General features: G+C 40.8%; 3 protein-coding genes across 7 annotated transcripts; all 3 read right to left on the bottom strand.

Annotated features, from left to right (window-relative positions):
* Window positions 1-398: 398 nt before the first annotated feature.
* Window positions 399-3141, bottom strand: LOC4334058 (DNA repair protein XRCC4). The gene is made up of 4 exons (XM_015775746.3): window positions 2770-3141; window positions 1542-1670; window positions 1235-1357; window positions 399-941 (listed from the first exon to the last, which is right to left on the bottom strand). The coding sequence occupies exons 1-4, from the start codon at window positions 3076-3078 to the stop codon at window positions 678-680; spliced, it is 825 nt and encodes a 274-aa protein (XP_015631232.1). The 5' UTR covers window positions 3079-3141; the 3' UTR covers window positions 399-677.
* Window positions 3142-6836: 3695 nt separating this feature from the next.
* LOC4334057 (uncharacterized) lies at window positions 6837-12209 on the bottom strand. Its single transcript, XM_066308647.1, has 8 exons — window positions 11673-12209; window positions 11356-11566; window positions 9872-10072; window positions 9245-9787; window positions 8690-8766; window positions 7769-8120; window positions 7403-7615; window positions 6837-7313 (listed from the first exon to the last, which is right to left on the bottom strand). Exons 1-8 carry the CDS (start codon window positions 12026-12028, stop codon window positions 6987-6989), a joined length of 2280 nt encoding a protein of 759 aa, XP_066164744.1. The 5' UTR covers window positions 12029-12209; the 3' UTR covers window positions 6837-6986.
* Window positions 12210-12857: 648 nt separating this feature from the next.
* LOC4334056 (deoxyhypusine synthase) lies at window positions 12858-17141 on the bottom strand. Of its 5 annotated transcripts, none has more exons than XR_001544081.3 (8): window positions 16609-17141; window positions 15846-16013; window positions 15478-15696; window positions 14824-14907; window positions 14126-14231; window positions 13816-14051; window positions 13142-13357; window positions 12858-13043 (listed from the first exon to the last, which is right to left on the bottom strand). XR_001544081.3 is itself a non-coding variant. In XM_015772672.3 (7 exons), exons 1-7 carry the CDS (start codon window positions 16834-16836, stop codon window positions 13271-13273), a joined length of 1128 nt encoding a protein of 375 aa, XP_015628158.1. In that variant the 5' UTR covers window positions 16837-17141; the 3' UTR covers window positions 12858-13270. The 5 variants fall into 5 exon arrangements, 2 of the variants coding, with proteins under 2 accessions (XP_015628158.1, XP_025879780.1); XR_001544082.3 differs by having other exon boundaries at window positions 12858-13022; XR_010740085.1 differs by having other exon boundaries at window positions 12858-13022; window positions 15846-16009; window positions 16609-16895.
* Between the last annotated feature and the right edge of the window lie 1607 nt (window positions 17142-18748).

The raw sequence follows: 18748 nt of genomic DNA, 5'->3' as shown, positions 1-18748 counted from the left end.
AGTAAGGATGGCTCCATCGCATGATCAGGCAGAAAACGAGTAAGAGCAGAGTAACACACCAGAAATCATAATCTTCTATACATTTTCGACTCCCAACTTTTAGCTGAAGTTAAGTACAAAAAAAGGAGCCAAACTAGTGGACTAATCTGGTTGATGATGCTTCTTTTCTAACCCAGAAAAGGCACATGATTTTGAGCTCATTGTGCAATGCAAAACACATGCTTGCATTGACTTCAAATAGTCCCCGAGCAAAAGGAGGAGAAGTGCAGGGGCAAAAAATCATGGTATGGGAGCAAAGCACATGCTGCCTTGTGCATAGATTCTTCATTAACATATTAAACTATAGGAGTACAGCCACCATCAGTATTATCACCATCCTCAGCCAAAAACACGTGAAGAACATTGAAGACAAGCTTGGCAATTATAGGACTCAAGGTTTAGCTCCACATGCACTTAAATGTTCACAAGGTACATGATTGACACACTTGACGAAATGAAAATTAGTTGCATGACAGATGCATCACATGGATTAAGTGTTAAGGATATCACATGGATTAAGTGTTAAGGATATTAAGAACTCCCATGTAGGTCCTGTTGATATCCTTAACATTAAGAATTCGCATGTAGGTCTTGTTATACTGTCATATTCAGTCTAGCAGTTAGGTTGCTTGTTCAGGCTATTTTCTAGTCCTCTTGCGACCCCTCCCCCCTCTGGAGGTGGCTGCAGTTTTCTCAGGAGAGCTATGAAGATCGCCGCCACCAGTCTCAGAGGGTTCATCATTAACGCTTGCATCTTTGTCACTTGCTTCCTCAAAAAGCTCTGTCTTATCAGTGGAGTTCTCATCCTCCTCCTTTGGAGCCTTGTCAGCAGATTCAAATTCTGTGAGTTTGTCCTTGAGTTGTCTGAGCTTGGCTTTCTTCGAATTTAAGACAGCCACAAACTAGAGACATGACACAACAGTGAGTAGAGAACTACTATGGTAAGCTCAATATACAGTTTTCTTGAGTTCCAGTCAACTAATAACTGAATGAGAAAATCACTAAATGCCAAAGTCAAAATATGACCACGAGAGGGAACAAAATATCAAAGCTAACTAATTGGGGAGAATGTGAATATCATCATATAGTGTTCACCGTGAGAATAGTTTGTGATGATGCAAACAAGCAAGGCTAAAGGATGAAATTTTTTGAACTGCAAGAAATGTTCGTCTTTCACAAACACCAGGGAATGTACCTTTGAAAATGTGGATTGTTCGAACTCAGCTTTCTCAATGTTAAATCTTTCACTTTGTTGCAAGCACTTCTCAGATTCTTGTTTCAACTTGTCAAAGGATTGTGTTTTCCTAACAACCTCTTCCTGAAAAATGAAGGGAAGGCAACAGTTTAGTCATTCAGGTCAAGTAAATCATATATGAAGATGACTTGGTGGTAGGTTGCAGTGAGGTCGAATCAAGTTCATCGGAATCTTGACAACAATTCACTACTTCCATAGAAAATATTATAGCATTATATCCATGGAATGGAAAAGGAAAGTGACATACGCTCAAGCGTATATTTGCATCCATAAGAAAATCCAAGATCTCAGCTATAGTCTGCTGAGTGTTAGGTGCAGGCTGCAGTTTCCATCGCCATTCTAACTTGGTGCCTTGTTTCTCAAATGTCCATGACAGCTACATGGAAAAATAAATAATCAATAACTCGGGAAACAAAAGGAGAAAAACGTGTTTGGTACAAAACAAGCAAGGACATGAAATGGTCTCCTCATAAACCAAGACATGCCTGTAAAGCAGTACTACTTGTGTTTAACATAATTTCATCACCATTTGAAAATCATGTATCATATCGTCAATGGTGCTCATATTTAGGATATTATGACATCAAGGGAATCCATGTTGTCCCTAACAGATAGTGACTTTAAGTAATCAGGGTCTAGTAAATCGTCGAGGCGCAAGGGCTAACCCTCAAACAATTAAGAGGTCTTAAAAACATTATGTATTAATATAAGAGAAGGAAGCATTCTGAGTCCTACATGATGTGATCATTATACAATAACTTGATAGACTGATCCTGGTTTATATGCAAAGTTTGAGATGAGGCACCATTCCAACGCTAGAAACAGTTAGCACAAAAATTAGATAACACGTGTATATTCGTATCCGACTTAAATAAAATGTCAAACAGGAATTTCTTCGCATTTTAGTTCATCTATGCATAAAAGCATACTCTTCGTCAAAATTGGGTGTGTACAATTTAATCCATATAACTAATTGGTAGGAGTATATCCTTAAGGCCAAAATCCAAAAACAGAAGAGATTGTAAGCAACTTGCATTGTGAAAAAAAAAATAAAAGAGAGTGGGGAAATATTATCTTTACGCCGCAGTCAACGTGCTCAGAAATTACTTCCCAGATTGAGCGCAAAAGAGGAGATAGAGATCAGATACTTCACAAAACTTCGTAAAAGAATCAACATTAACTACTGAATGCATTACTCGTGGATGAGTGAAGGTGAACTACAATCGGGAGCTAAATGCAGTCTCCAGCTACAAAATTACCAGCAAACTGCGTCGTTTCGCCCCTAAACAAACATTGCTGGACCTTGCAGTATACACATGTAAGCGAGAGAGAAATGTGACACTGTGAGCATCAAATAACAATCCTACCATACAGTTACAAAGATGATATCGATTGCTCTACTTCCAACTTGCCCTAAAAGCAGTAGCATTCTTCCATATATAGATAAAAAAAGAAAGGGATAAGAAAGAACGAACCCTTCGATTGCCGTTGGCGGCGTCGTGGAAGGAGTAGGTGGAGGAGGGCTGCTGGAAGGCGAGGTAGCGCTCGGCGAGGGCGAGGTAGTCGGCGACGGGCTGGTCCCACTGCTCGGCGCGGAGGCGCACCTCGGCGTCGGAGGCCTGGGCGACCCACGCGGCGCCGCCGTCGGTGACGGCGAGGGAGAAGCGCGTGGGGTGCCACGTGGCCTTCACGAAGACGGCTCCGCCGCCGCCCGCCTTGGGGTCCTCCACCGCCACCGAGAGCTTCGCGCAGCTGTGCCTGGGCGCCGCCGTCGAGGTCGCCATGGATCGGCGGCGGCGGCGGCGGCGGTGGCTGTTCGGGAGAACACGCGGGCTTTGAATTCGTATGGGCCGTCCGATTGCTACTGTTGGTTCAAATCAAGGGCCCAGGTGCGAGCCCTCACAAAATTCATCGAAAAGTCAAAAAAATACGTGCCTGCCATACTGCCAATAGTAATAGTAGTAACCTTATTTTCATTTTCTTTTGGGCCTGTGTAAGTTGGCGAAAAGAAAATTTTTGGGTGTCACATCCGATGTTTGACCGGATGTCGGAAGGGGTTTTCGGAGACGAATGAAAAAACTAACTTCATAATTCGACTGAAAATCACGAGACGAATCTTTTAAGCCTAATTATAATCCATCATTAGTACATGTGAGCTACTGTAATACTTATGGCTAATCATGGACTAATTAGGCTCAAAAGATTCGTCTCGCGATTTCCCCCCTAACTGTGCAATTAGTTTTTTTAATCTATATTTAATGCTCCATACATGTGTCCAAAGTTTCGATGTGATGTTTTTTGGAAAAAAATTTGGGAACTAAACCAGGCCAACCAGGCCTTTGTTACCCAATACCAACTGTTTAATTCATTCCGTTAGTTTATTTTTAGAGTAAATTTCGTGAAACCTCACCTATTATGATCTGAGTTGTATAAAACCATAGGTATTTTGGCAAGTGGGACATAATCTCAGATATTATGGTACTAACTTTTCACAAAGCCTTGCTATTGATCATTTTGTCTTTGATCTACCATAATTTTAAGTTCTATAATCGCATCTCAAATTTATGAAAACTTTATCCATCATATATCCTGTAAATATTATATTCTTTTTTATTTGATAGATAGGTATATCAAAATGATTAACGGTGTTGTTTTGTGGAACTTTAAGATCATAATACTCGGGGTTATGTGTCATGTGCCAAAATCCTTATGGTTTCGTGTAACCTAGATCATAATAGGAATTTTATGAAATTTACTCTTATTTTTATATTAAAGAAAATCCTTCGGTGGGATTACTTTTGAGTTTTGACTCGTAATGATGGGAGAAAACTCATTTACTCCCTCCATTTTTAATAAGTGACGATTTGTATTTTCTTATTTAAACTTTGACTATTAATTGTGCTTGAATTACAAGATCAAAGTTTTATGTTTATGTCTTAGAGTATACCCACGTTAATAACATAGAACATCTCTAGTGCTTATAAATATTGATAAAACAAGTGGTCAAAGTTAAAAGGTAAATAGTGCCCCGTATCAGTTATTATGAAATGGAGTGGGTAGTACTTAAGGGAATGTCCCCCTCATAACCCAAAATAATGCTTAATATAAAAGATCATAAAAAAAACTCAGGCATTTATGAAAAAAAAAATCAATGTTTCGACCTTAGATATAAAACACCCCCACAAAATTTCAAATATAAACTCGACCAACATATCTAAGCGAGGATATAAAGCTAGATTATGATCAGTACGTCGATTCTCTGCCATATTATATCAGTCTTGTTTCTTTCCACCGCCATGTAGATTGATCTTTATTGTCAAATAGACATCATGGCACTATATTGTCAAAGATCTTTCTACAGTTCTTTACAAATATGTGCATTAATCTAAAAACCAAAAGCATGGTCTAAGTTGACAGTTTGACACACTATTTTTTAAAAAAAAACTGTAGTTGACACTCTCAGCTCATCAAGACCTCAAGCAACAAGAATCCTATAATTCCATAATAGTGCCCTTTCTTTCACAAGTAGCTAAAAAGCTCTCTCTCTCTCTCTCTCTCTCTCTCTCTCTCTCTCTCTCTCTCTCTCTCTCTCTCTCTCTCTCTCTAAAGAATCTCAAGATTTGACCACTTGCCCCGTTCTAAACTTTACCCATTTTTCATCGATTTTCATTAGCACGTTTTTCAAATGCTAAACTGTGTATTTTGTGTGAAAACTTTCTACATAAAAGTTGTTATAAAAAATCAAATAAATCTATTTTTCAAGTTTTAGTAATTAAAATTCAATTAATCAATATGGTAATGACTTGTGTCGTTTGCGTGCGCATTTAATCCTTATCTTGTTTGAGAATCGAAGGACCACACCACGCATCGATCGATCGAACGTACTCCCTCCGTCCCATAAAAAACCAACCTAGGACTAGATGTGACACATCCTATTACAACGAATCTGGACATAGAATATGTCATATCTAGTCCTAGATTTATTTTTTAGGGGACGGAGGGAGTAAGTCGTGTCGTGGCCGCCTCTTTAGCCTGTAGCTTCAACCCTAAGCTTGGAATCGAAACCATTTCCATGATCATTTCATCATCATCAATTCACAAGTGGAGTCACAAAGTTGCCACGCTTTGCAGGAGAATCACTTCGCATTTCAACGTCATGGACCTGATTACTAACAGACAGGCTATGGTTCTCTCTCCCTCTGTTGCTTTAATTTTGTTGTTGTCGCTGCCACGAGGAATATATATAAAACAGCCATCATGATTCATCGACTGATCTTCCACTGCTTTTTTTTTTCACGGTCACCGGCGAAGAAGGCTGGATCGCCAATCTCAAAAGAAAGTGACGCGAATAGCATCTGATCGGGCGCTGCTGCTGCTGATGCTGCTTTTGTTTGTTTTTTGTGCTCAACTAAAAAGATTTTGTGTCGCGTTCAGTTCTCCACATAATATCGCATCTGATCTTTTTGTTCTGCTGGTGCTAAGCATATAATACTCGCCTTAGGCGAGTGAGTCCCCTCTTCTGGCATGCTATGGCAAACGAAACATACAGAAAGACAGAAAGAGATGATCAATTTGTCAGGGATATGATTTTTTTTTTGGATCTTCTGAAGTTCTGAGATGATGATCCATGGCTGTTGAGAGGAATGACGTCCGGTCTGAAGATCGCCGTCCCCAGGCGGTGGCTTCGGACCAGGCTTCATTCCCCATGACTCATGGAACCCACACGTGTGTACTGATCCTGTGAGCTTCAGCTTCGTATGAATTATGATCAGCAACCAACCAAGATTGCAGGGAAGGCAGGTAGGCAGGTAGGCAGATGTCCATTCAATTCTGTTGAGATTTCTGAAGGTTTTCATGTTTGGGATTTTGCAGAATCGCAGTGCCACTAGGCACTGGCTGCTTGTTTTGGATGAACTTTGCTAGCTTGGATTGGATGCACAGGTTGGTACTACCTACCTACTTGCTGTTGCTGGCATGGCATGCTGATGCTGGCATGCTGCACCTACTTGCTTTTCGTGCTTCGCTCGAACATAAGGCAACAAAAGATTAGGTGCAGATTTCAGGACAGGATCAACAAGAATGAAAAGTTCATATAGCAAATAGGATTTCCAGTTTGAATGAAATGCGAAACTGAATAGTGACATTACAAGGACAAAACACCGGAAAAAATATTCTGGTCTTCTAAGTACTGATGAATTATTCTGGTCTTCTGAATACTGATGAATCGTATGTAGTAGTAGCCTATAGCGTCAACCCTAGACAAGCAAGTAATGCATTCAGTCCAAACTGTCAACGTCAGACTAACTAGAATGAAAAGCCGCTCAAACCAGCTTGTTGCGATCAAGTACCAGCCTCGCACCTTCCTTATTACAATCTCCGGTTTTTTAGCATACGGTACCATCTAATTTTAAAAATTGTTTATTTTATTGTGACTTATTTTAGAACTACAATCTAAACCTAAACTTTTACATATTTATACTAAATTTTAAATAAAACGAATGATCAAATGTTTTAATGGCGTTATGGCCGGGGTTGATGTCAATTTCGAAATTATAGATTTAAGCTACATTCAGTATCAGGTGAAGAAACAAATGTGTTAACATGAATACAGGACATGACATTTCCTACAAAAATTCGTCGTACAATTTCCAGAAGGCTGTTCTTACAGAGGTTCTGGTGACTGTATTTACATCTAATCAAGCTGTTTGGTCCAATCAAAGGGTTCCCAGTCCTTCATGAAATTAGCAACAGCTTGTTTCTGATTATCCATCGATTCATGCCTTCGGCGCCTGTGCATGTCCTCTTCCCGCAACTGGAGCATCCCTCTGATGACATTCAACCCAAAACCTGCACTGAATTTGCTCTCATCGTCTATGACATGGGCAAATCCACGGTCGAGCCCGAACTCTACATGAAAGTAGGCAAAGTTCTCTGGGATGACTTGGTGCAGGTTTCCCTTTGTTGGAATAAGTTTCTTCATGTCATGCTGGGTCCATTCTTCTTCCGCTTCATCAATTGCCTGAAGTAAATAGGTTGGATTTTGTTAGAACCTGAAGCACATAAGAAATAAATTGTTCTCAATCATGGACAAAGCAACAGACAACCGACCTTCTTGAAGTACATGGGAGCATTGTTTGAAACTTCGGAGGGGATAGGGATGCATTCAATCATGCAGTGCCTGCGTTGTTTGGCCAAGCTTATAACAGTCTCCATGAAAACAATATCCTTGTCCTGCTGCGCGAACATTTTCAGGAGGCACTTCTTAAAGTTGCGGATCTCCTCCCAGACACTTCTATCAACTGTTCTTGTTGCAGACTCATGCTGCAACCATAAAAAAGAACATATCATAAGGTAGATGATGAATAGTGCATAAGAGTTGTAATGAAGGTCGGGTTTACATATGACTATTCAAAATTACAAGAAGCTGAAGTTAGCTTGTTGTTATGAAAGCACATCATAAAATGATTTTCTCACCTGCAATGGCAGAATAATGCAGTGCCCAGGGACAACAGGCTCAAGCTGTGGCAGCATCAAGTAAGTGAAGTTTCCTATAGCAACAACCAGATGCTTTGGCCGTGATGGGTTCTCGAAGCAATACATACAGCGCTCTTTCTGAGTTGTGAGCCAATGAGTGCTTCTCCTCTCCTCATGTGCATCTTTGTTCCTCCTTTTGCCTTTCTTACTGGGGGCATCACCAAAATCATATTCATCCTCTATACTTTTAGACATGTTGTACTGTTTATTGTGCATAATTTTATTTGCAAGATGCCGGTCAGCATCCTCTTCTCTTTTCCTGCGATCAGCTGCACTAGGCTTTATTGTGTTCCTACAGATTAGAAAAACAATAGTTTGTTCAGCAAGCAGATAAACAATACGAGTATATATATGCTGATACAACATTGAAATAGAAAGGTCATTTCTGTAATGCTTATGTTTGTAATAAATTGGATGTCTACATTAAAATATTTGAATATCCCTATGCAAAACAGGTGCACCCTGTGTTTTGCACTTTTTTTTTTGTCATAGTATGCCAAAATGGCATACATATGGCCACCAAAATATTTCAGAGGAGCAGATCAAGTGCATGCTGTATCCATTCCCCTTCTTATCTATACAACTATGCCTCATACGCACATGCTCTAGAAACTAGACATTAAGAATATGAAACTGAGAGTATTTCAATATGAGAGAACGATTACTGTTAGAACATTTCAGCATAGCTTTACAGTTGCAGACATATTTCTTTTCAAGTCCTCAGATATTGTGGGAGAATAACAAGGTACCAATACTAAGGCGTTTACAAGTTTTTAGCCTTACAAAGTGACATCATACGACAGTGTGTGAAAGCAGGCATCTGTAATGTGCTAACTCAGAATAACAACGTCATGGACTAACCTGGTTGAACTCCTCACTTCATGCCTAGGTTCTTCAACAGCAGTATCCTCATTCTCCAGCACCGCCTCCATTTCTCGCTGAGCAAGAATAGTTAGCAGTTACAAAGTCTTGTCACCTCTAATTCAAGTATATTCAAGCATATGGAAATTCAATTTCTTAATCATGCCCTATTTCAGATATAAAAGAAATTGTGCTTCGGCATCCTAAATTGTATATTGATCATAAAGCGATAAACATAGTGCAAATTCTTGAGCATGGATTGATGCGGATCCGACCATGGTTACATGCTACTATAAGAGTATGTTAAATTAGGGGTCAAAGCCATTATTCAATAGCAATATGTTAGCTCAGGGGTCTAAGCCATTACTGAAAAGCAATGAACAGCATGTATTTTCTGTTACTTCAAATGAATAAATGAAACCATGTGCAAAACTGCACTTTCATTACTATATTGTAATAAGTATAGTTATTTTCCAAACAAATTATATACACTAATAATGAATCAAGAAGGTAAGCCTGTTAATGTTATCACAATAACAATAATGCAATACTTACCGAAAGTTGTTCAGCTTCTTCATGCTTGCCTTTCATTCGGAGCTGCAGAATCTTTGCTGCTAACTGGTTCGCATTTAGCTTTTGAGTGCTAACTGAAGGTGCTTTCTTTGAGCTACCCTTATCAGACTTGAGCTCATCAACCTCTGCAGTCAAAACATTTACAGTCTTGCTTTCAAGATTATTAATCTTTTCCAAAAAGCTTCCATCATTAGAGAACTTATTGATTCCTGCTATCGCTGAAGAGATAAGTGCCTGATCCTCAGAAGAAATATTCTGCCTATTCCTTTTCCATGGTACAGAATCAGGTTTAGGTTTTCTCATTGCATGATGCCGAGAGGAAACATCTTTTAAGTATTCACGTCTACCACTGTCTCCACCTTGCTGACCCTCCTTTGGATTTTCTTTGGAATGTTCTTCTGAGCTGCCTGCTTGCCCAGCTTTTCTGCCTCTAATGGCATGTAAATGAGCATGCGAAGGGGCAGCTCTAGATGCTGACACTGATGCAGCTAAGTGGCCTAACGAGCCCCATCTCTCACCAACAACCTATATTGAATAGTAATAGAAGTTAGGGGAATAAACTACCTAATGTCAGTCACTTCCAATAATAATATGTGGCGACGGACATACCTCCTCAAGTTGTTTTCCTTCACGAGCTGCTTGCTCTTTTGCACGCTTCAAAGCTTTGAGCCTCCAGCTAGCACCTCCATCACCAACCACAGAGGAAGCAAGCAACTGGTTGCCTGCATTTGAAGGGCTAGATTCATCAGGGTACCCACTGCCATTATCCCTCAGGTATGGATTCAATTCCTTTGGATTGGCTTTCTTCACCTGTCAGTACCCAAGAAGTTGATGTAAGCAAAGCAGGAGAGATATCCCAGTTTAGAGTTTAGAATCACTAAACAAAACATTTATTCCATACATCTTATACAGATCCGTAGATATAAATATAGGGTGTGTTCGCTACAGCCGGCTCCCAACGTGCACAGTACGCACGGAAAACGGAGCAGCCCATTAGAACGTGATTAATTAAGTATTTGCTAAATTTTTTTCAAAAATGGATCAATATGATTTTTTAAGCAACTTTTGTATATAAACTTTTTTGCAAAAAAAGCACCGTTTAGCAGTTTGAAAAGCGTGCGAGCGGAAAACGAAGGAGGGGTTTGGAAAAGGGGGTGCCGAACACACCCATAGGCCGTGTTTAGATTCCAACTTTTTTCTTCAAACTTCTAACTTTTCCGTCAAATCAAATGTTTGGACACATACATGGAGCATCAAATGTGGACAAAAAAAAAACCAATTGCACAGTCCGACTATAAATTGCGAGACGAATCTTTTGAGCCTAATTACGCCATGATTTGATAATGTGGTACTACAGTAAACATTTGCTAATAACGGATTAATTAGGCTTAATAGATTCGTCTCGTAGTTTACATGCGGAATCTGTAATTTGTTTTGTTATTAGTCTATGTTTAATACTTCAAATGTGTGTCCGTATACTTCAAAAAAAATTTTGGCGCACCAACTAAACACAGCCATAGTATTCCTGCACTGAACAACTGAATGTTCCAGGGGTTTATTAAAATATGAGTTAACGTACAGGACAAAACATACTCATCCATCGTCATGAAGAAAATTATACAGCAGTTACTTGACTAAATGTCATTGCTAACGAAAGAAACCAAATCTAAATCTAAGTATGAACATCATAACTAAATAGCAACGGTCACTCACTGAATTGATCACAACAAGCTTAGCATTGAACCAACTTTCAGCTACTATAGCTTAGCATAAAACCATAAGCAGAATAGCATTCTACCATGGGAATATTGTTCATAATTTGAGTAGATAGGATGCAAGTGCCTAATACCATCTGAAGACTACTGTTCAGCTACCAACAATTAAAACATGGCATCTTCACTGCAAGTGGTGAATCATATACAATATTAATGCAGTACCTAGCTTATGGAAATATTACCATCACAAACATGGCCTCAGCTCCACAAAGAACTACAATAAGCTACCCTGAATTGCAATTATATGGCAAAAGGTAGCTACTAGGACACAAGCATTGAACCATAAGCATATCTCACATGAGATGTGGTAATCATTACCTCCTCGGGTGCAACCTCCTCCTCATCTTTGTCAGCCCCGCCAGCTTGGCTGCTCTCCGCCCGACCACTGCTTGCCGACTTGAGCATCCATTCGAGGCCCATCTCCTTCCTGACAATATCACTAGCTCTCAACTCCTCACCTCCAATTCCCTCATCCTCCTCCTCCTCATCATCATCATCACCTGCGGCACCTCCAAGCTTGCTCTTGCGACTGCCTGTAACAAGAGGTCAGCAATACCAGGTGATCAGAAACACAACTCACAAAAATCCTACCAAAAAGCACCATCCTAACCTAACCTAAACAAGTTTAGGGCTACTTGCCTCTTCTCTTATCAGATTCACCACTGGACTCCTCGTCATCATCATCGTCGTCATCGGAGAACTCATGGCGCCGCCTCTGATGCTTCCTCCGGTGCTTGCTCCGGCTCAACCCTTTCTCCTCCTCCTCTTCGATCGAGTCTCCGCTATCGGACCCCTCCTCGGAGTCCGAGCCGTACTTGCTCCGCCTCCGCCGGCGCCTCCGGTCCCGCCTCTCCTCCTTGTCCCTCCCCTTCCTGCCCCGCTTCTTCCGCCGCCGCCTATCCTCGGAGCTGTCGGACCCCGCCGAGCCGGCGCCGCCTAGGGCATCCTCGCCGATCTGCTCCCGGGGGATAAACTTGACGCCGGAGAGCATCGCCGGTGGGCGGCGAGGCGAACGCGCTAGGGCTTCGTTGGTTGGGGGAGAGAAGCGGCGAACGCGAGGGCTTCAACGGCGGCGGAGGTGGCGCGCCGGCGACGAGCCGACGAGAGAGAGGAAGAGGTAGCGAGACCGCAAGGGGGATCCAGCCATCCAGGGAGAGAGAGAGCCTTTCCGTGATGTGTAGGCTGGATGGGCCGGGCCTTAACAAGTGACGGGTACCGATACAATCGGCCCATCGGCCCGTGTTGATTCAATTGGCCCAATACTCAACGGTTTTCAGCCCAATTACAAAGCAACACCAGTAGCCTTTACTACTTCCTCCGTCTCATAATAAATTCTATTTTTTTAGTAATCATTATTTCATTGGAGTCTGTAAAAGTAGAAAATAATTATATTAGAAGTACATAAAGTAAGAAATAATTGTATTAGGGTTTGATAAAATAAGTGTATTATAGTCTTTTGGGTTGTTTTTTTATGTGTGTGGGATGGGAGAGAAATAAACTTATTTTGGATGGAGGAAGTAAATATAAATCCTCGCCAAATATTGAAGGTATGAATTTGTTTATCTCTGTTCCAAGACTTGTTTGTTCCTCGGATAGTTGGGAAGAGGATTAGAAAGATAATGATCTCACGATGCTGACAATAGGGTGTGTAAATATCACTTTGAGGTCAAAACCAAATTTATGTATAATTCTGATATATTATGTACGAGTATTCTATTTGATAGTTTGACACCCGTATCCCAACTTTTCCTGTACCGAAGAAAATCTGCTTGGACTCCTGTTTTTCATTTTCCCTCCTTTCCTGTTTCCTAGCAAAACAATTGATACGGAATTCAAATTACATATACCCATTTGTTCTCGCTGAATGCGTACATATCCAAAACGGTCTGTGAGATAAATATCCTTTTCCCTCTTGCACTAGTCAGAAATCATCCGAACAGCGGATGAACAAAGCGAACAATGTCTTAACTTCCATGAAGTGTCCCCTGCAACACGCAAGCAAAATGCTACTACAGCCTCAGTGGTGTACCACGAAGAAAGATGATCGAATGTGCACAATGAAGAAAGATGATCAAGCATGGCCGTACAGTTCGTGAGTAAGTACCATTTTACTACCAACAAAACCTTCCTGCTCCATCCCTGAGAAGGGATGTACAAGCCGTGCTCCGAGGTCTGAACACTCAACTTGGGGAGACGAATTCGACAGGAATCGGTTTAGCTCAAACCCAGAAATTCAGTTCGCTTGTTTCGCACCGTGAAACTTGCGTGCGAATGTTGCAGCCACAATTAATGGGAAAGCGATCGTAGCGTCACAATGCACCTGCATTTCAAAAGGTTGAGGACTTGAGGTATCAAGATTATAGGTTTATAGTGCGACAAACATCCATGGTGTATGAGTTAACGATGCTCCAACTATCTCTTGGTATCATAATTTCTCGTTCAGATCTTCTATATCAGGCAAAGCAGAATCATGTCAACCATCATCGCATAAATCATTGAACAAAGTAAAATTGATGCATGCTTCAAAGCTAAAATGCATCAAAAGATATAGGTGCAATACAGAGCAAAACTGTGAAATGAATATAAGATGGATTAGAATTAGGATCTAGTCCAAGATCATTGATGCAATCTCTTTGGCATACCTTGTTCAAGCGAAGCTGACAAAAATGTTCATATATGCAGCATATGATGTTTAACAAAAGGCACTTTTAGCTAGCTAGGCGCACATCAAATATTAAAAATAATCATGTGAAAATTGCTCAAGGTACAGAAATATACCTTGACGGGTTTGGCTGAACCTTTAATCTTTCCCCATGAAACTGCTTCATCAGGTTGTGCTCCAGAATCACTGCCATCAAACTCTTGGGCTGTGTTGATATAGACTGCATAATCTGCACCATTGCGAAACATATTGGCGTTGCATATATGATGCTTGGGTAGACCTCCACCAAGAACTATGATCCCTGTCTTCCTTGGGGTTGCATGAATGGCTTCCCCATTCATCAATCTTATATCTGCCACATTTTCGAGCATAATATGAGAAAAAAAATTGAATGCAAAAGCAAGAAAACCAAGCACACAAACTTGCCTTGTACAATGTCAATAATTAGGCCAGGATTGCGGACTGCATGACAGAATAGCATGTCTCCAAGCGATCCATCAGTCAATGCTGGGCAGTATACAGGAATATTGTTCTGATCAAGTTTTGGAAAGTCAGTACTATCTCGTTTCAGTCTTTTGATTAACAGATCATAACATTGCACTTGGGCATAAGAACTTAAAACCCACACAAGAATATCGAATATCGATGCTGGTTTACGTGTCGTATTCTCCACAGATGCTTAAAGTATATGGTCTATTGCAACATCATGAGAGAGAAAAAAAACAAGTGTCTTGACCAAATCCACTCAACTATAAGTCTATAACTCATTCTAAAAAGTCAAATAAAGGTTAAAATTTGGATATCATGTACATTATATCAACATCAATAAGCAAAACATCAAGATATAGGATGGCGGTGCACTAGTTCCAGGAGGAAAATATGTTCCCATGGCATTATTGTGAAGAGTTCACAGCTACACAACATTAAATACAGACAAAAAATAACTCAAATATTTTTTCAAGGAACAAAGAAAAATTTTGAATCAGACTACCTAGTATCTCATTGTGTACTAAGGATAGAGATGCATGGACTTTATAAACAGAATTGATGGTGTGGTCCCCCTCTTGTGCTATTATTTTGCACTTTGTAAGGATATTCAGGTGTAGTTAATAAACATGTGTTACCTTATACGCCCAATAAAGGTAGGAACTTTCATCATTTATTTCTTTGCCAAGACAAGCTATGACCTTCGATGGTGTCCAAACATTCTGCAGGTAAGTAAAATTGATCGTACTTCATGAACAGGAGAGAGAGCACAAAAGTAGTTGGAAGAGTTGCTTCTGAGAGAAAAGATGTATCTGATAATTGATAGTTGGAAAACAAGGGCACAGCAGTAAAGCTACAGAAATTCATAGTTGGTGTCCTCATATGTCAGTTTTATTTGGATTTGTGCGTGTATCATTACTAGGTTAATAAAACACGGACCAATTTGAAAGGGAGCTAATGAAGGCTGGTTCAAATAATGTGCATAGATCCTTTTTATTCCTGTAGCATTGAAATTCAACATATTTTAATTTATTATTTGGGAGTACTTGTGGGGCAGATTATAGCTGCTTTCCATTTAAGTTTTTTCTCTCATGTTTCTTATTTTTGAACATTCTGTACCATAATACTAGTGGAGTTCTAAGCACTCTAAGCTAGGTCATTTTATATTACTGCCCAATACATGATTCCTCCTCTATACAGCTAATGAATCATAAGCACATGTGCATTATATAGTGTTGAACACATTGCTGCAAGTTATCTGCGCTTCAGCCAGAAGAAAAATGTAACAGTACCTCAGTGGATTGCTCTTGTAGCATCTGATCAAAAAGTGGCATGATCCAGTTCTCAAACTTGCAATAGTTATCATTGGGAACCAAAAGATTTCCAATCCGATTCAATCCCTTTGACCGCAACAGTGTTCCAGGTAAAGAAAATTCTCCTCTATAAGTGGGAGCAAGACATTTGATGAGATCCTCCTCTATACCACCAGCAGTTGTAACAATAACATCCACCTAAATAACACATTTTTCAAGGGGGATTAGCTACATCATAGGGATAAGATATCAATGCTTTTGATAATGCTAGTATGTTACCAAAAGCATGTAAAACCATCTCTACCAAACCAGGTCATAAAAGGAAATTACAGCAACGCGATTCTCACCATGTGATGCTGAACTAGAAAACGGACTACATCTCGAATGCCAGAAGAGACAAGGTTTGAAGTGAATCCCAGGAATATTTTGCACTTTACAGATTCTCTATATGTAGGATCAAGCTCAGCTTCATCACAGTCCTCACGTGGCTTCTCGTGAGACAGCCTCCAATCTAACTTCAGTGCATTCAAGAACAGAATAGAAAGGGTTAGGGAGTATCAGAACATCTTAAAGGTGTTAAAAAATATCATGGAAATGTTAAAGTGGAAAATCGTGGAACACACATGTAAGATGGTAACAGAGAGTTTTTTTTCATAATTTTTCATCTGGATTACCTCCAGATCACTTACGAGGAAGTTCAAGTGTACATTTGGAGTTGTCCAATAAATTCACAATGTAAATAAGTAAATTTGGTAGCATTTTTTATACACCTACACCATTTCAAATTTGCTAACTGTTTCATCTGACAGGAATTATCGAGATAATCATCAGTAGAGTGTCAACCCTAGCATGAATAATAAGCTGCAAGTTTCCGATTTTATAGCAACCACATCTATCGCATCATTCAGCACATGACTTCACCTCTTCAGCTCCAATTACACCAACACAGCTACAGCAATGGGCCTCGTCTAAATTGCAATTCCTAAGAAACTCCAAGGATCTAGAAACACAACAATTTCAAGCTACAGTAACCCCCAAATCCGCTTCGCCTCCCTCACGGGCATGCAAAAGGCAGGAAGGCTGCAAAGGGTGCAGTAATTAGTAACGTACCATCTGGTTGACGACGTCGACGGCGTCGCCGAGGTTGGAGGCCTGGAATCCGGTGGTGGCGAGCGACGCGAGCAGCCCGGGGAGGCCGAGGCCGGCGTCGTTGAAGTCGGCGCCGGCGATCCTCGTGAACCGCCCCTCGTCGAGGGACTCCGAGGGCTTCAACACGATTGAGCGCACGCCCTCCAGCGCGTCCATGTCGCGCACTCCCCCTCCTCCTGCCCCCGCCATCGCCCACGAAGTCGGAGCCCGAGCCGCCGCCGCCGCCGCCGCGAGCTACTGTGAGCTTCGAATTGATTTTTTTTTTCCGAGAAAAAAAAAAGAATCAGATTCCGCGCGGCTGTAGTTTGGGTGGAGGTGTTGCTTTCAACGATGCAGATGGGCCGGGCTTTTCGTCGACCCAGCAGAGCGAGCCGGAGGGCAAGGAGAAAGACGGGGCGGCGGCGGCGGCGGCGCTGCCGCGCTTGGAGAAAGCGGGAGGCAAAGGCGGCGGAAGGTGAGGTGGGGGCGGCCGGCGGCGCCGCCACGCTGGGTCTGGGAGAAGGGGGGAGGGCGGCGACGCGACCGCGCAACATGGGCCACCGGGCGTCGATCCATGCTGGGCCATCAAATTTTGTGGCCCACGTGCATCCTGGCTTGGGCTAAGAATAACCATGGACCTTACATGGCCTAGCTATATGAACTAGGGGTATGAAGCTAAGGTTAGGTCTGACGGCCCAACATGGTTATGATCGTTTTTGCAGCAGGATGGAGGAGCTGAAAACCGAACATGCCTGAAATTTATCTCTTTTTTTCCTCTTCGATGAAGTCGGACTTGTGATTTGGTGGTAATATCATGCCCATAATGATAGGGATCGGTCGACCGGGTGGGGGAGCAAAAATCGGACGCTCCCCCCGCCCCCGCCCCCGCCCCCCGCACGGCCGCCCGTGCATGCCGCTGGGCCCACCACAGTCCCTGCCCCTACCTGCAACAAATCACCCACATATTTTGAAAACCCTCTATTAAGAGAATTTAGTTTATTTTTTGTTTTAAAAAAATATTTCATCTAGTGCACTCACAATGTTTCACTATGTATGGATCTAATGATGCAGTGAACTGAAATATTCCATTGCAACAAATCACCCACATATTTTGAAAACCCTCTATTAAGGGAATTCATTTTATTTTTTATTTCACCAAAAATGTTTCACCTAGTGTACTCACAATGTTTCACTATGTATGGATCTAATGTTGCAGTGAATTGAAACATTCTTTGTTATTTGCTGAAACATTGTTTTATATAAGGTGAAACAACACCCGATTTAAACGTGTGAAACATTTTCGATCTACTTAGTGAAACAACTCCGATATACCTGGTGGAACATCGTGCAACATTTAAAAATAATTCAATAATAAGCTAATTTTTTTGTCGGAATATATCCATGTGTGGTCTTGTTTTGAAACGAATTCAAATGGAGCAATCGGATCATGATTTGGATAAGTAATTTAAGAGAAAAAAAATAGTTTAAAGTAGTTTTGCACGTAAATCGGGAGCTGACGTCAGCGCCCGATTTTAATCTCCTCCCATCGGACGCCCGAGCCGGAGTCACGTCCATATCATGTTTATACATAATTTTTTTTATAAATGTATAAAATTTTTAGATCTAATTTTCATAGGTTAATTTTCACGTTTCCGCCGGATATTTTCCTTAAATTTGTATAAAAAGTATTATCACAATATCATAACTTATTAGATTTTACAAATTCATTTCTTACATAAAATTACATGTCAGAAGTTTATAAGTCTAACCAAATCTTGTTCTAATCAACAAAAAGTCGTCCACTGTCTGTAGCGTACACCCTACGTCCAAAAAAAATCAATTCTAGCTATCTACGTGAACAAGTGCATGTCTAGATTCATAGCTAAGATTCGTTTTGCACTATTCATTTCCAACGTTTGACCGTTCGTCTTATTTGAAAAATTTTTATGATTACTATTTTTATTGTTATTAGATGATAAAACATGAATAGTATTTTATGTGTGACTAATTTTTTTAAAATTTTTCATAAATTTTTCAAATAAGACGGATGGTCAAACGTTGGACACGGATTTCCACAGCTGCACTTATTTTGAGACGGATGTAGTACTTCCTTAGCCGTTGG

The sequence above is a fragment of the Oryza sativa genome, chromosome 3 (assembly GCF_034140825.1).
Source record: "Oryza sativa Japonica Group chromosome 3, ASM3414082v1".
Taxonomy (NCBI): Eukaryota; Viridiplantae; Streptophyta; class Magnoliopsida; order Poales; family Poaceae; genus Oryza; species Oryza sativa.
The sequence above is the reverse complement of the archived record's forward strand: the minus strand, read 5'-3'. Positions and strand labels throughout refer to the sequence as shown.

Coding starts and splice junctions, on each gene's coding strand:
- LOC4334058 (XM_015775746.3), bottom strand. CDS start 3,078: ATGGCGACCTCGACGGCGGCGCCCAGGCACAGCTGCGCGAAGCTCTCG. Junction 1,358..1,541: donor ATGCAAATATACGCTTGAGC/GTATGTCACTTT, acceptor TTCATTTTTCAG/GAAGAGGTTGTTAGGAAAAC. Junction 942..1,234: donor AACAATCCACATTTTCAAAG/GTACATTCCCTG, acceptor TCATGTCTCTAG/TTTGTGGCTGTCTTAAATTC.
- LOC4334057 (XM_066308647.1), bottom strand. CDS start 12,028: ATGCTCTCCGGCGTCAAGTTTATCCCCCGGGAGCAGATCGGCGAGGAT. Junction 9,788..9,871: donor AAGGAAAACAACTTGAGGAG/GTATGTCCGTCG, acceptor TATTCAATATAG/GTTGTTGGTGAGAGATGGGG. Junction 7,616..7,768: donor GCATTATTCTGCCATTGCAG/GTGAGAAAATCA, acceptor TTATGGTTGCAG/CATGAGTCTGCAACAAGAAC.
- LOC4334056 (XM_015772672.3), bottom strand. CDS start 16,836: ATGGCGGGGGCAGGAGGAGGGGGAGTGCGCGACATGGACGCGCTGGAG. Junction 16,014..16,608: donor TCGACGTCGTCAACCAGATG/GTACGTTACTAA, acceptor AATGCACTGAAG/TTAGATTGGAGGCTGTCTCA. Junction 14,232..14,823: donor ACCTTTATTGGGCGTATAAG/GTAACACATGTT, acceptor AAACTTGATCAG/AACAATATTCCTGTATACTG.